Source organism: Mesoplodon densirostris, chromosome 4, assembly GCF_025265405.1.
Source record: "Mesoplodon densirostris isolate mMesDen1 chromosome 4, mMesDen1 primary haplotype, whole genome shotgun sequence".
In the NCBI taxonomy this organism is placed as follows: Eukaryota; Metazoa; Chordata; class Mammalia; order Artiodactyla; family Ziphiidae; genus Mesoplodon; species Mesoplodon densirostris.
Window position 1 is genome coordinate 117,707,698 of NC_082664.1, and position 17,647 is coordinate 117,725,344.

At 35.0% G+C, this 17,647-nt stretch overlaps 1 protein-coding gene across 10 annotated transcripts in view; it reads right to left on the bottom strand.

The window, feature by feature from the left end:
* Positions 1-17,647, bottom strand: part of SCAPER (S-phase cyclin A associated protein in the ER) — a 498,644-nt gene that overhangs the window by 242,992 nt on the left and 238,005 nt on the right. For all 10 annotated transcript variants that reach the window (XM_060096948.1, XM_060096953.1, XM_060096954.1 and 7 more), the window contains one exon: positions 11,491-11,627. In XM_060096948.1, coding sequence (XP_059952931.1) covers positions 11,491-11,627 — 137 coding nt within the window. The remainder of the gene's footprint in view (positions 1-11,490; positions 11,628-17,647) is intronic.

Genomic DNA, 17,647 nt, shown 5'->3' on the forward strand with positions numbered 1-17,647 from the left:
GCATTTAATGGTTCACTATAAAATTGGTTATAGTTAGTTGGTTTAAAATAGATATGCTTTAGTAAGCTTTAGTTAGCTTTAGTAAGCTAGACAAGCACCCTTATTTCTTTTTTAGAAATTTAAGAACTCACTGTGAATATACCTAGTACTGAAGACTTAAGAAATAACATTCTTCAACTACTTTTTATACTATTACTCTGTAGCTCCCATTTCTAGATATGTAGACCCTCATATCATTTGTAAATCAAATTCACTCACATGGTGTTTTACTTCCTTGTACTACCAGCATAATACAGTTCATCTGACTTACTGTGAAATACAGATCTTTTAATCTATTCAAAGTAACTCAATACATATTATACTTAGTACACTTTCAGAATGGAGCTTTGTTTTCAACTGCAGTAGCTTTCCCCAGCTTAAATTTTTTGGTACCGCCTTTTTATTACTTGGATTTTGAGCCTTAAAGTTTTATAATTATAAATGACAAAGATTAACACAGTTTAGAAGTTGATTGGCTAAAAATAAACTAAATAAAAGGTATACTCATAACAATTATGATCGGTCAAGAGACTGAATGCCAGGAGAAAGAATAAGTCATCGTGAATGGCTAAAGGAAGTGCGAAGCAGTGAAGAGAACCACTAGGACAATCAAGACCTTTTTCACTGTTCCTACATTTTTTCATAGTTTTTCACTGTTCCTACATTTTTTCATAGTATTACAATGCAACCCATGCCCCGTGTAGGAGTAGTTATCCCACAGGATGGAAGTAAGTGGATTGTGATTTTCCTCTTTTAAACAAAATCTAGTATTTGGCTTTGTTTCCCAGAAATCTGGGGAAGTCTTTATCCTGGGAGAAGTATAACTATGGAAGTCTTTATCCTGGAGGAAGCATAGTGACAGGTGAAGCAGTGAGGACTAAGGAGCAGCTCAGATCTGCCTTAAACAACTTTAGTTCTATTTTTTTTTAATTGAAGTATAACTGGCATACAATGTTATATTAGTTACAGGTGACAACATAGTGATTTGACATTTATATAAATTATGAGATGATTACCCCAGTAAGTCTAGTTACTACCTGTCACCATTTAAAGTTATTACAATATTATTGATTATATTCTGTATATTACATTCCCATGATGTATTTATTTTATAACTGGAAGTATCCCCTTCATCTGTATCTCCCTTCTCTCTAAACCCCTGCTCTCCGGCAACCACCAGTTTGTTCACTATATCAATAAATCTGTTTCCGTTTTGTTTTGTTAACTTTTGTTTTTTTAGATTCCATATGTAAGTGAAATCATAAGGTATTTGTCTTTGTCTGACTGACTTCATTTAGCATACCATCCTCCAGGTCTATTCATGTTATCAAAAATGGCAAGATTTCATTCCTTTTTATGGGTGACTAATATTCCATTGTGTGTTTGTGTGTGTGTGTGTGTGTGTCTGTGTGTGTGTGTGTGTGTGTGTGTGTGTGTGTGTGTGTGTGTGTATCGCATCTTCTTTATCCATTCAACTGCTGGTAGACATTTAAGTTGCTTCCAAATCTTGGCTATTATAAATAATGCTGCAGTGATCACAGGAGTCCATAAATCTTTGTGAATTAGTTTTCTTTTTGGGGGGTAATTACCTAAAAGTGAAATTTCTGGATTGTATGGTAGTTCTATTTTTAATTTTTTGAGGAATCTCCATACTGTTTTCCATAATGGCTGCATCAATTTACATTCCCACCAATGGTGAGCAAGGGTTTCTTTTTCTCCATGCCCTCCCCAACACTTGTTACGTCTTTTTGATAATAGTCATTTTAACAGGTATGAGGTGGTATCTCATTGTGATTTTGATTTGCATTTCCCTGATGATTAGAGATGTTGAGCAATTTTTCATGTGCCTGTTGGCCATCTGTATGTCTTTGGAAAAATGTCTGTTCAGGTCCTCTGCCCATTTCTAATCAAATTTTTCCTGTTTTTGGTATTTAGTTGTATGAGTTCTTCATATATTCTGAATATTAACCCCTTATCAGGTATATGATTTGCAAATATCTTCTCCAATTCAGTAGGGTGCCTTTTTGTTTTGTTGCTGGTTTCCTTCACAGTACAGAAGCTTTTAAGTTTAGTCCCATTTGCTTATTTTTGCTATTTTTTCCTTTGCCTGAGGACTCAGATCCACATGTATGTATCACTAATACTGATGTCAAAGAGCTGACTGCTTATGTTTTCTTCTAGTAGTTTTATGGTTTCAGGTTTTACATTCAAGTTTGTAATCTATTCTGAGCTTATTTTTATATGTGGTATAAGATAGTGGTCCAGATTCTTTCTATTCCATCAAGTTGTCCAGTTTTCCCAACATCATTTATTGAAGAAACTGTCTTTTCCCATTGTATAACCTTGACTCCTTCGTTGTAGATTAACTGGTCACATGTGCATGGGCTTATTCATGGGCTCTCTGTTCTGTTCCATTGATCTATATGTCTGTTCTTGTGCCAGTACCATACTGTTTTGATGACTATTGCTTTATAGTATGCAGTTGGCCCTCTGTGTCTATAGGTTCAACCTCCATGTATTCAACCAACCACAGACTGAAAATATTAGAAAAAAATATTAGACAATATTAGACTGAAAATATTAGAAAGTTCCAAAAAGCTTAAATTTGCTATGTGTCACAGCAACTATTTACAAAGCATTTACAACTATTTACAGAGCATTTAACTTGTATTAGGTATTATAAGTAACTTAGAGATGATCTAAAGTACATGGGATGATGTGTATAGGTTAGATGCAAATAGTATGCCATTTTTATATGGGGGACTTGAACATCCACATAGTTTGGTATCCACAGGGGGTCCTGAAACCAATCTCCTCCACATACTGATGGACAACTGTAGTGTGAAGTCAGGAAGTATGATACCTGTAGATTTTTTCTTCCTTCTCAAGATTGTTTTGGCAAGTGTCCACTGACAGATGAATGGATAAAGAAGATGTGGCACATATACACAAAGGAATATTACTCAGCCATAAAAAGAAACAAAATTGAGTTATTTGTAGTGAGGTGGATGGACCTAGAGTCTGTCATACAGAGAGTGAAGTAAGTCAGAAAGAGAAAAACAAATACCGTATGCTAACATATATATGGAATAAAAAAAAAAGGTTCTGAAGAACCTAGGGGCAGGACAGGAATAAAGACACAGATGTAGAGAATGGACTTGAGGACATGGGGAGGGGGAAGGGTAAGCTGGGACGAAGTGAGAGAGTGGCATGGACTTATATATATTTCCAAATGTAAAATAGATAACTAGTGGGAAGCAGCTGCATAGCACAGGGAGATCAGCTCGGTGCTCTGTAACCACCTACAGGGGTGGGATGGGGAAGGTGGGAGGGAGACGTGACGGGGAGGGGATGTATGTGTATGTATAGTTGATTCACTCTGTTGTAGAGCAGTAACTAGCACACCATTGTAAAGCAACTGTACTCCAATGCGGACGTTAAAAAAAAAAAAGACTGCTTTGGCTATTCAGGGTCTTTTGTGGTTCCATACAACTTTTAGGATAATTTGTTCCAGTTATATGGAATATGTTATTGGTATTTTGATAGGGATTACATTGGCTCTGCATATTGTTTTGGGTACTATGGCTATTTTAACAATATTAATCTTCCAATCCATGAGCACAGTATAACTTTCCATTTATTTATATTATCTTTAAATTCTTTCATCAATGATGAACAGTTTTTATCTTCTTGCTTAAATTTATCCCCAGATATTTTATTCTTCTTGATACACCTGCAAATGGGATTGTTTTCTTAATTTCTCTTCCTGATTGACAGTTTATTATTAGTGTATACAAATGCAACATATTTCTGTGTATTCATTTTGTATCCTGCAACTTCACTGAATTTATTTATTAGGTCTAATAGATTTTTTTTTTCTGTGGTACGTGGGCCTCTCACTGTTGTGGCCTCTCCCGTTGTGGAGCACAGGCTCCGGATGCGCAGGCTCAGCAGCCGTGGCTCACGGGCCCAGCCGCTCCGCAGCATGTGGGATCTTCCCGGACCGGGGCACGAACCCGTGTTCTCTGCATCAGCAGGTGGACTCTCAACCACTGTGCCACCAGGGAAGCCCGGTCTAATAGATTTTTGATGAAGTGTTTACGGTTTCCAATTCATAGTATCATGTCATCTGCAAATAGTGATAGTTTTACTTCTTCCTTCCCAATTCAGATGCCTTTTATTTCTTTTTCTTGTCTGACTGTTATGGCTAGGAGTTCTAATGATATGTTAAATACCAGAGAGTGGGTACCTTTGTCTTGCTCCTGATCTTAGAGGAAAAGCTTTCACCTTTTTGCTGTTGAAAATGATGTCACTTGTGAATATGTCATATATAGCCTTTATTATGTTGAGGTACATTCTCCCTATGACCACTTTGTTGAGAGTTTTGATCATAAATGTATGTTAAATTTTGTCAAATGCTTTTTCCATATCTATTGTGGTTATTATATGGCTTTTATCCTTCATTTTGTTAATGTTTTGTATCACACTGATTGATTTGCAGGTGCTAAACAATCCTCGCATCTGTGGAATAAATCCCACTTGATTATGGTATATGATCCTTTTTATTGCTGAATTTGGTTTGCTAATATTTTGCTGAAGCTTTCTGCCTCTATGTTCATCAAGGATATTGGCCTCTAGTTTTCTTATTTTGTAGAGTCTTTTTCTGGTTTTAGCATTAGGTGATACTGGCCTCATAGAACGAGTTTGGAAGCCTTCCTTCCTTTTCAGTTTTTTGGAACAGTTTGAGAAGAACAGGTATTCACTCTTCTTTAAATATTTGGTAGAATTCATCTGTGAAGCTGTATGGTCCTGGACTTCTGTATACTGAAAGTTTTTTTTTTTTTTAATTACTGAAACACTTTCATTACTAGTGATTGGTCTATTCAGATTTTCTATTTCTTCCTGATTCAGTGTTGGAAGATGGTATAAACACTCCCCAACTCATTCTACGAGGCCACCATCACCTTTATACCAAAACCAGAAAAAGATGTCACAAAGAAAGAAAATTACAGGCCAATATCACTGATGAACATAGATGCAAAACTCCTCAACAAAATACTAGTGAACAGAATCCAACAGCACATTAGAAGGATCATATACCATGATCAAGTGGGGTTTATCCCAGGAATGCAAGGATTCTTCAATATACGCAAATCAATCAATGTGATAAACCATATTAACAAACTAATGATCATCTCAATGGATGCAGAATAAGCTTTTGACAAAATTCAATACCCATTTATAATAAAAAACCCTCCGGAAAGCGGGCATAGAGGGAACTTACCTCAACATAATAAAGGCCATATATGACAAACCCACAGCCAACATCATTCTCAATGGTAAAAAACCATTTCCACTAATATCAGGAACAAGACAAGGCTGCCCACTCTCACCACTATTATTCAACATCGTTTTGGAAGTTTTAGCCACAGCAATCAGAGAAGAAAAAGAAATAAAAGGATTCCAAATCAGAAAAAAAGAATTAAATCTGTCACTGTTTGCAGATGACATGATACTATACATAGAGAATCCTAAAGATGCTACCAGAGAACTACTAGAGCTAATCAGTGAATTTGGTAGTAGCAGGATACAAAATTCATGCACAGAAATCTCTTGTATTCCTATACACTAATGATGAAAAATCTGAAAGAGAAATTAAGAAAACACTCCCATTTACCACTGCAACAAAAAGAATAAAATACCTAGGAATAAATCTGCTCTGATCTTTATTATTTCCTTCTTTCTACTAACTTTGGCCCTCATTTCTTCTTCTCTTTCTAGTTGCTTTAGGTGTAAGGTTAGATTATTTATTGGAGATTTTTCTTGTTTCTTGAGCTAGGTCTGTATCTCTACAAACTACTTTTGCTGCAACCCATAGGTTTTCAAAGGTTGTTTTTCCATTTTCATTTATCTCAAGGGACTGATTTTTTTGACTTTCTCTTTGATTTCTTTGTGACCCATTGATTAGTTAGTTTCATGTTGTTTAGTCTCCATGTATGTGGCTTTTGTTTTCAGTTTTCTTCTTATAGTTTATTTCCAGTTTCATACCATGGTGGTCAGAAAATTTTTTAAATGATTTCAATCTTCTTAAATTCAATGAGACTTGTTTTGTGTCCTAGCATGTGATCCATCCTAGAGAATGTTTCATGTGCACTTGAGAAGAATGTAAATTCTGCAGGCTTGGGATGGAATGGCTATACATATCCGTTAAGTCTATCTGGTCTAATGTGTTGTTTAAGGCCAGTGCCCCCTTACTGATTTTCTGTTTTGATGATCTATCCATTGCTAAATTGGGGTACTGAAGTCATATGCTATTAATGTATTGCTATCAATCTGTTTTTTACATCTATTAATATTTGCTTTATATATTTAATATAGGTGCTCCTATGTTGGGTGCATAAATATTTACAGATGAATAGACAACAGTGAGATGGTAGACTTAAAACAACCCCAGCAATAATTTCATTAAATGTAAATTGATTAAAAACTGCAAATAATAGACAATGTTACATTGGATAAAGATGGAAGATTAAATCATGTGACAATTATAGGAGATGCTCAAAATATATAAAAAGACAGTTTAAGTTTAAAACTAAAAGAATTGGAAAATTTTATCATGTAAATAATAAGTGGAAATGGTAATTATTAGCAAAAGTGGACTTCAGCATAAGGGAGAGAAAAAGTGGACTTCAGCATAAGGGATAGTACCAGATATAAAGAAGGACACTTTATAATGGTAATGTGATCAATTTGTCAAGAAGATAAAATAATACTAAATTTGTATATATCTAGCAATAAAGCTTCAAAATTTGAAGCAAAACTGGAAAAAACTAACATGAGAAATAGATAAATCCACAATTATATTTAGAAATGTTAATATTCTTTTTTATGTAACTGATACAATATGAAATGGACAATACCAGAGATAAAATACAGATTTTAACAACACTATCAACCAAACACACCTAAGTGACACTACAGAAAATGCACTTACCACAAGCAAAATATACATGCTTTTCAAGTAAACATGCAGCATTGACCAAGACAGACCAGATGCTGATGATAAAAGTCTCAATAAATTTAAAGGAATTGAAATTGTGTGCAGTAGCATCTCTGACCACAGGAAAAAAAGGCAAAAAGATACATGAAAAGTTGCCAATTATTTGGAAATTAAGCAATACATTTCTAAGTAGCCAATGGGTCAGTGAAATTGAAAAATATTTTGAACTGAATGAAAATTAAAACACAACATCAAAAATACTGGAATACAGTCTAAGCAGGGCTTAGAGGAAATTTTATAGGTGTAATTTAAAATATTAGAAAAGAAGAGAGGTTTCAAGTCAGTAATCTAAGTTTCCACCTTAGGAATTTAGGAGAAAAGGCAAAATAAATATAGAGTAAAGACAGGTAAAAATAATAAAGTACATAAATCAATAAAATAGAAAACCAAAAAATAGAGAAAAATCAATGACTGCAAAAGTTCATTCTTGAAAAGGTTAATAAAACTGATAAATTCCTGGACAGAGCGATGAAAGAAAAAAGAAAAAAAAACAATTATAATTTTTAGGAATGAAAAAGTCTATGTCACTACAGATCCATACAGGCTTAATAAAATACGGGAATTTTTTTGAACTAGTTTTTAGAGCAGATTTAGGATCACAGTAAAATTGAAAGTTACAGAGGTTTCCTATACACCTACTGCCCTGAACATGCATAGCCTCCTGCATGATTAATATCCTCAACATGCATAGCCTGCATGATCAGTGATGATAGCCATTCTTACCAGTTGTGAGGTGATACCTCACTGTAGTTTTGATTTGCATTTCTCTAATAATTAGCAATGTTGAGCATCTTTTCATGTGTATATTAGCCATATGTATTTCTTCTTTGGAGAAACATCTATTTAGGTCTTCTGCCCATTTTTCGATTGTGTTGTTTGTTTTTTTCTTATTGAGTTGTATGAGTTGTTTGTATATTTTAGAAATTAAGCCCTTGTTGGTAGCATCTATATGGAAAAATAAACTTGGACCAATGCTTCCTATCATACCCACTAATTTATTTGAGATGGATCATAAATCTAAATGCCAAAGCTAAAATTACAAGGCTTCTAGAAAAAAAATATGGAGGCTTTTTAACCTCTGGTCAGACAAAAACCTCTTAGAACCCAGAAAGCATAAGAACAAAAAAGAACATATTGATAAAATAGACTTCATCACAATTAAAAAACTTTTGCTTATTAAAAGCTATCATTAACAAAATGTATAGGCAAGCTCCAGATTCAGAAAAAAATTCACAAGACACATATCTGACAAAGAACGTGTAGCTAGAATATATAAACAACTCAAAAATAAAGTGACAAACAACTTTTAACATGTGCAAAAACCTTCAACAGACACATCATAAAGGAAGATATGAATGGTTAAAAAGCACATGGAAAGATACTCAATACATATCATTAGTCACTAGGGAAATGCAAATTAGAATCACAATGAGATACCACTATGCTCACACTGGAATTAGGTTAAAATTTTAAAAACTCACAATACCAAGTACTGACAAATTGTTGAGCAACTGAAACTCCCACAGTTTGCTGATGGGAGTGTAAAACAGTACAACCACTGTGAAAAACAGTGTGGTATTATACTTTTAAGTATTTACCCAAGAGAAATGAAAATGTGTATACACCCAAAGACTTGATAGGAGCTTAATTTACAAATGCCAAGAATTGGAAACCCAAATGTCTATCAACGTATGAACAGATAAAAATTTGTGGGACATGAACACAATGGATATGTTCAGCAATGAAAAAGAACAAACTATATACATGCCACAACACAGATAAGCCTGCAAAACAGTATACAGTTGACCCTTGAACAACATGGCTTTTAACTACGTGGGTCTACTTATACATGGATTGTTTCCAATAGTAAATACTATAGTACTACACAATCCCCGGTTGGTTGAACCCATGGTTGTGGAAACATGGATACAGAGGAACTGCAGATATGGAGGACCAATAAGTTATACGTGGATTTTTTGACTGTATGGAGAGTCAGTGCCCCTAACCCTCCCATTGTTCAAGGATCAACTCTACTTAGTAAAAGAAGCCAGCCACAAAGGAATCTGATTTCATTTGTATGTATTTCTAGAACAGGAAAAACTAATCTATAATGATAGAAGGCAGATCAGTGGTTACCAAGCACCAGGAGTGGTGGAAGACTGACTGGAAAGAGACATAAAGACACTCTGTGGCGTAATGGAAATGTTCTAAACTTTGATAGGAGTATGGCTTACATGAGTATCTAGATTTGGCAAAACTAAACAATCTGTACATTAGAGATCTCTACTTTCACTTAAATAAATCATACTGCAATGGAAAAAAAAAGTCTATAGATACAGATAAGTATGCATAAAAAGGATATATATGCCAAAATATTAGTATCAGAATTATAGTTTTTTCCTATAAAGATTTTCTTTAATAAACTAGCATTATTACTATATATATTATATATATATGTGTGTGTGTGTGTATATATATATATATATAACTATACTATACTTCCCTGAAGGACCTCACTGAAAAGGTGACATTTAAGCAAAGACCTGAAAGAGGTAAGGGAGCTAAGCTCTATAGATATAAGTAGGAAGCCATCCAGGAAGAGGAAAACTGAAGGACTGAAGTTTAAAAGCCCTGAGGTTTTGAGAAGAGAAGTGACGTGATCTGACATTTTAACAGGTTCACTTTGGCTAGCGTGTTTGGAATAGACAGTAAGGAGCCAAGGATAGATACAAAGAAACTAGTCAGAGGAGTACGGCAATAATCCAGGTGATATATGGTGGAGGCTTGGTTGAAGGAGGAAGTAGTAATGCTAGAGAAAGTCAAATTCTGAATGTACTTTAGAGCAAAGCTATCATTATTTGCAGTTAGATTGGATGAGTAGTGTGGGAGAAAGAAAAAGGTCAAGGACAACTTCAAGGGTTTTGGCATACACAACTAGAACAGAGTACCTGGTCATTACGATAGGGAAGACTATGGGACAAGAACGGGTTGTTTTTCGGGAGGGGTGTTGTGCTTATTGTTTGGACATACTAAGTTTGAGTAAAACTGAGGATATATAAAATTGGTAGTCATCAGCAAATGGAGAATATTTAAAGCCACAGAACTGCGTCATCTAGCCAAGGGAACGTGTACACAGAGGAAAAAAAAGAGAGGTCCAAAGAATGGACTCTACAGCATTTCAGGACCTCAGCAAGTTCTTAGCACAAACTAGAAATGAAGGTCAGTAATACCCTGAAGTATATACTGCAAAACTATTTTTAGAAACTTGGAGGAACTTCAAAAAATATAATCAGGGCTTCCCTGGTGGCGCAGTGGTTGAGAGTCCGCCTGCCGATGCAGGGGACACTGGTTCGTGCCCCGGTCCGGGAAGTTCCCACATGCCGTGGAGTGGCTGGGCCCGTGAGCCATGGCTGCTGAGCCTGCGCGTCCAGAGCCTGTGCTCCACAATGGCAGAGGCCACAACAGTGAGAGGCCCGCATACCAAAAAAAAATATATATATATATATATATATATAATCAAAAAAGACTTTTCTATTCTTTGCCTGAATGAGTACTCTCAAGTTTTCACTGATTCTATAAGATGAAATTGATACCTTTTTTAATTACAATCTGAAATTGGAAACTATAGAGAGATAACCCCTGTTCACCATCATTCTAGGCCTGTATTTCTATAATCCCATGGGTGAAGCTTCTCTATTTTTCAAACCATTTGGGAATAAAGGTATAACAACATATTCAGACTTCCTTCAAATAGCAAAGATCTTCTAAGGAGTAACTACATTTGTGTCCTCGAACAAGACTCATCAGTCATCAGATGATGCTCAAAGCTTGTGAGGTAATGATATACTACACAGCTGTCTGATCCTCAGATATCACTTTGGAGGCAGATGATAAACTACAGATCTGACAACTCACTTTCCATTTCAAGATATTTCTTGAACTTTTTCTTGTTGTGACAGGCTACCAAATTGATTAAACCCAGTCATGGGATTTGACACTACAGCCAGCAGACTTCTATTTGTTGATTGCTATTGATTTTCTTTGATACTTCATTTAAAAATCAATAGTTGGAAAGAAAAATAGGCTTGGTTTACACATACTTAAACATACTATTGTATGCTGAAGGAGGCACAAGTTTGGCAGGGCTTTGGCATCCAATTATAAGAAGAGCTCTTAACAGGTGAAAGCAAGGGCTTTAGATCGATATGCAGTTTTCTTTCTCAATCAAAGAAAGTGGCTATAAATTAGGCTCATCAGTGTTATTTTCAAGGCTTTCTTGGAGCAAACAAGTTTAAACTTTTGTGGCGGGGAGAGAGGGTCTTCCTTGGATTTACATTTAAAAAGATACATCACTAAGAGTTTTTCTTTGTTTTTAAGGATATTTTTAGTACCTGAAGTTCATCCGGGATTTTATCTTTTTGGCTTTTTTTTTGTTTTTTTGCCGCTCTTCTCCATCTTTCAAAGGCTCTGGTGGAGCTGCACTTTCAACCACAATGTCAATAATATACTTCTTTAAGGAAAGGTGTTCCTGCAAGATAAATAAATGAAATAATGGTGATGATGATGATGATTAAGAAATAACATAGCATTGGTACAGACTACAGTGAGTATAAAAGAATATATAGATGAAAGTAAAAGTAATCTCTATGAAATACCGGTTTCAAAAATTGCTTGGGGAGGGCTTCCCTGGTGGCGCAGTGGTTGAGAATCCGCCTGCCGATGCAGGGGACGCAGGTTCGTGCCCCGGTCCAGGAGGATCCCACATGCCGCGGAGCCGCTAGGCCCGTGACCATGGCCACTGAGCCTGCGCGTCCGGAGCCTGTGCTCCACAACGGGAGAGGCCACAACAGTGAGAGGCCCGCGTACCACAAAAAAAAAAAAAAAAAAAAAAAAAAAAAATTGCTTGGGGAAAAATTGAAGAAACTGTTTTACTTGAGATTTTCATTGACTCATCAAACCTTTGCTGCACATCAATTGTGCTAAATGCTAGGGATACAGCAACATATCCCTGTGCCTTGCAACCCTACACTGCAGTAGGAGAGGTAAAATATGTACACAAATATATAATACCAAGCTTGAGAGTTAGAATGCTATAGGAGCTCAAAAGGGGAAACAAGATCACTGTTCACTCAGGGTAAAGAGGAAAGATTTTAAGAAGGAAGCACAACGTCTGCTATCCCTTGAAGGATGGATTGAATTTGAACATATGGATATTGGGGATGTGTGTATTTGTTTGGGTTGGTAGTTGGTAAAGGTGGCAGGAAGGAGAAAGGAAAAGGGCATCTCAGAAAACAGGCAGAGATGAGAAAGTGGAAGGTGGTTACTGGCAGCAGAAGTTGGCCCCACTGCCCTCCTTAGTCATCTTGGATTTTACAGGTCATCACTGTAATCACTCCCTTGCATGTACACAACTCGCTTGCCCCTTCTTTCATACTTGCATGGAAAAATCCTAACCTTAAATCCAACTCTTTCCCTACTCTGTACCCATAACTGAGCAGATTAATATGGCTATAATTACAAACCATGCTGACTATTCTAACTTTAAATTTATGACATTACACCTCAAATGGGCTCCAGTACTGCCAGGCAATCAAGCAACCTTAGTCTACCCACATTCTCCTTCCTAGAAATTATTTTAGACCCTCTCCTTAAATTTCCAACACCATTAGAACTGTAGATCACTTCTTCCTCCCTGACACTCTTTCTTCACTAGGTTACTAGACATCACATTGTCCTCCTAACTCCAGCTGTACCTTCTACGTTTTCCTTGCTAGATCCTTTTCCTCTTCTTGACTGGTAAATGTTAAACATCTCAGGCCTATCCTCAGATCCTCCCTCTTCTCTATTCAAACTTATCCATCAAGTGCAGTGACTTGAAATATTATTCACACAGGCAATTCCCAAATTTTTATTCCTAGTCCAGACCGCTCCCCTGAACTCCATTCCTATATCAAACTGTCTCCTGAAAATCTCCACTTAAGTAGAATATTTCCACCATAAGCATTTCCAAAATAATATTCTACAACAAAACTCTTACGCTCCCAATATAAATTGCTCTTAGAGTGTTCAGTAAATGGTACCACTATTTGTACAACTGCTCACATCTAATACACTAGTAAATCCTATCAGCTCTACTTTCAAATATACCCATATTAATCCCAATCCAATCACTTCTCCCCACCACCATCACCTAGTCTAAGGCATCATCAGCTCTCATCCATATTATCGCAGTAGCCTCCTAAATGTTCTTGCAGCTTCTATGATCTCCAAATCTTTCCTTTACAAAATCAGCGACTTTTAGAAATATAAATCATATGATATCATTCCTCTTATCAAAATCTTGAGTTCTCATCACATTTAGGGTCAAATCCAAAGTCCTTACCATGGCCTACTAAGCCCCCACATCATCAATCTCTCTCACCTCATCTTACACTACTCTCTCCTTTGTTCATTCCTTTCTATCCACAGTGGAGTGGATGCTGTTGTTCCTCACATTCATCAGGAATGGTACTGCATCAGGACTCTTGTTTCCTTAGCCGAGAATATTGTTCTCCAAGTACTTGCATAGTCTCAGGTAAAATGAACACCCAATCTTAAGTAACACCTTCTATTATTTGTCATCTTCTTATTTTGTTTATTTTTCTTCATAGGACTTGTCTAATACTAGTGCCTAACATCAATATTCATTTGCAATCTCCTGCACTAGAATATAAGTTTCATGAGGGAACTGACTTCGTTTTGCTCAGTGATGTTTCAGTGTCTGGTACTGTGCCTGGCATATGGTAGGCACTCAATAAGTAAATGTTAAATGAATGATGAGAAGAGGGTGAGGTAATAAGATCTAAAATAGTATTTGTGGTCAAATGAATGAAGGTGGTCATAACGTACAAACTTCCAGTTATAAGATAAATAAATCCTGGGAATGTAATGCACAACATAGTGACTATAGTTAACAATACTCTATTGTATATTTGAAAGTTGCTAAGAGAATAGATCCTGAAAGTTCTCATCACAAGGAAAAAAAATTGTTAATTATGTGTGGTGATAGACTTTAACTAAACTTATATGGTAAGTAAGTTTACATTTCACACACTATATATATCAAACATTATGTTGTACACCTAAAACTAACACAAATGTTCTGTCAATCATATCTCAATTAAAAAAAAGACAAAAATAGTATTTATGAGGGTTTATTCTACAACATACATTGAGGTAAGTACTTTACATATGATCATTTAGTCCTTTGAACTATACTAAAATGTATATATTGTTATTATTCCCATTTTAACTATGAGGAAACAAACACAGAATCAAATAACTTTTCTGAAGTTAAAGGGTCAAGATCACGGCTAAGCAACTTTGCAGGTAGTAGTGACAGAGCCTAAGTTTAAACCCAGACAGTATGATTATGGAGTCTATATTCTTGACTAGTACCTTACATATATGGCTGGAAAATGAGTTTGAGTCATAGAGTTGTGCTCATTATGAAAATTTTATGCTTAGTGAAGTCAGACAGAGAAAGACAAATCTTTTATGTTCTCTCTTATATGTGGAATCCAAAAAATAAAACAAATGGATATAACAAAACAGAAACAGACTCACAGTCACAGAGAACAAACTAGTGGTTACCACTGGGGTGAGGGATGGGGAGGGACAAGACAATGGAAGGGGATTAAGAGGTACAAGCTACTAGTTATGAAATAAATAAGATACAAGGATGTAGTGTACAGCACAGGGAATATAAACATATATATGTTATATAATATATAACTGTAAATAGAGTATAATCTATGTAAATATTGAATCACTGTGTTGTACAACTGACACTAATATAAGATTGTAAATTAACCATACTTCAATAAAAAAGAAACTTTTCAATTCATAAACCGACCAAAAAAGCAAAACAGAAACTCCACAACCAAAGGCAGAAAATATTCTCTCAAATGCAGAAGCAATTATTTTCTTTATTTAATCATTTATTAAATACTTGCTGTGATCAGCAAAGGGCTAAAGTGCATACATTATTTCCTAAAATCTTCACAACCCCACAGAACAACAGGTGGCAATATGTTTACATTTTACAGATATTTAACAAAGGCTCAAAGAGGTTCAATATTAGGTCCATGATCAAAAACCTCAAGTTCAAAACCACAACTGGCTGACTTCACAAGACCAACCTTTTTTACTACTCCACATTCCCTCCCCCTACACTGCTCATGTGGGCTGAGTCTCTGACATCTAATTTCTATCACTGCGTTAAGGAAAGGAAATCTTCTAAATGACATCTTCAATTTTGTGAAAAGTTCAATTATACTATTTTCAGCTGTACATAAATGTTATTTACATACCTAATAGAATCCATTAAGTATTAATAGGATCCTTATTATGAAAATGCAGACATTATATAGAAAAATTTGGATTCTATCCAGAACAAAAAAATTGCGTCTTTTAAAAAGACATTACATTTACATACACATTCACACATACAACACACATCATGCCCTCAAATTTATGTTAATTTTTTTAAAACCGCAAAACTAAAAACAAATGAGGATATATATTTTTGTTTGACTTAACTTTTTCCTTAATATAAAATCAACATGTTAATTATAGAAAATATGAATAAAACTAAGAAATAAAAATCTCCTATAATCTTAACACCTAAAAATAATTATTTGAGTATATCATCCAGACATTTTTCTTCATATATATTTTTATTAAAATGGGCATACCTTTTATAATATTTTATAATCTGCTTTGAAAATTTAATATTGCAAATATATTCATACCATTAAATAATGTTCTAGTACATAATCTACTGATTATAGCAGTACACCTAATTTTACTAAATGCTTTTTTGTTAGATATTTGGATTTATTTTATTTATTCAATATAATAAATACCAGGGCAATAAATACTCCTATAGTTAAAATTTTAAACACAGAGCATATTATTCCTTTATGATCAAATCATAGAACTGAAATTCCTGGGTTACAGATTACACATATTTTTAAGGCTTTTCATATGTATTCCGAAACAACCAAAATGAGAATTAAGTCCCCACAAGTGATTTGCTAGTACCTAGTGTTTCTGTTTTCTTTTGTCTTTATTTGTTGTTGTAAATATGTCAATTTGTTAGCTAAAAAAGTGATATAAGTATGCTTAACCATTTGTTTGCATTTTGTCTTCCGTGACTTAAAATGTGTCTTTTGTCTGGCTTTCTATAGACACTTTTCAAGGTTTTATAGGTTTGCTTCTAGTGGTTTGCATTATGTTTTCACTTTTTGTAAGAAAGAGACCACCTTTTGATGATAAAAGAAATGCATTGTTGGATGTGACACAGGATGATTAATAGTTATTTTTCCATTAAAACCATGAAGACTATACAGGAAGAAGGTTTTGAGATGGTTTCTGAAGATGGAGAGCATGTACAAAGGTTTTTCAACACTGAGAAGTGGTTGAGAAAATTATGGTATATTTCTATGATGAAGTATTAGTCGTTAAAACACTTATGAGAATTCTGAGAAGGTGAAGGCAGTGGTAGCAATGTTTAAGATCCTCTCTGAATCATCATATAAATCAGAAAGAACAATTAGATAGCAAAAACAAAACCCACAGAAATTATTTACAACAAAGTAAGTGACAAGGTATCCCCACAGCCTCCAAATAGAAGAGGGTGAGGACAAACTACCAATAGGTCAGCTGCATTTCAGTGTCTTTGAAGGAGAAATCAGAAGGAAACAACAAGAGTGAATAATGAACTTGAGAACAGAACTCTAAAAGGAACTGTTTTTCACTGGAGAGTTCAATAGGCCAATTTGCGAACAGTATCTAAAACTGAGAGGGGTTTGCCCACTTAAATGGCAGGTGAGTAAAAGGTGCCTGCATTAAGAAGGACTGAACAGTGTGGTGAAGGCTAGGCCCTATGAGCTCTCGAAACTGAGCCAAGGAGAAACTGTTAAAAAAGGAACTTAATTAAGCCAACTAGGGATAATTGAGACAAAGGAGGAAAAAGCCTCGATAAAAGCAGAGCAGGGAAACAGAATCAAGAAATTTTAGAAAGCAAGTCACTATATTTTTCACAAAAATAATAGAAGAGGGAGTTCTAAGAAGTTAGAATAGGTACCCTGAGTCACAACTCATTATAAAAGTCTTATAAAACCAACTCCACATAAAAATAAGCAATACAACAGTATCAAGGTCAAATGTCAAACTTATTAAAAGAAAAAGAAAATAAGTAGAATAGCAACACTACAACAATGAAAACACACCCAAAAAATCCACAGAAAAGATCAAAATGTAACCTTCTATTTCAAAATAAAGTAAAACAAATACAGAAAATGTTCTAACACAAATCGCCATCCTAAGACCTCAGCATTTAGGTCACAGAACTCAACGAAGACTGCAAAAGAAAATAAATCATTTAAGAAATGAAGATAAAATAGATGACAAAAGAGTGAATAAATACAACAAATAATGCCTCACACAACTAAAAGATAAAAGGTAGAAAAATACTTAAAGCAAAAGAAATAAAAATTATTTGAG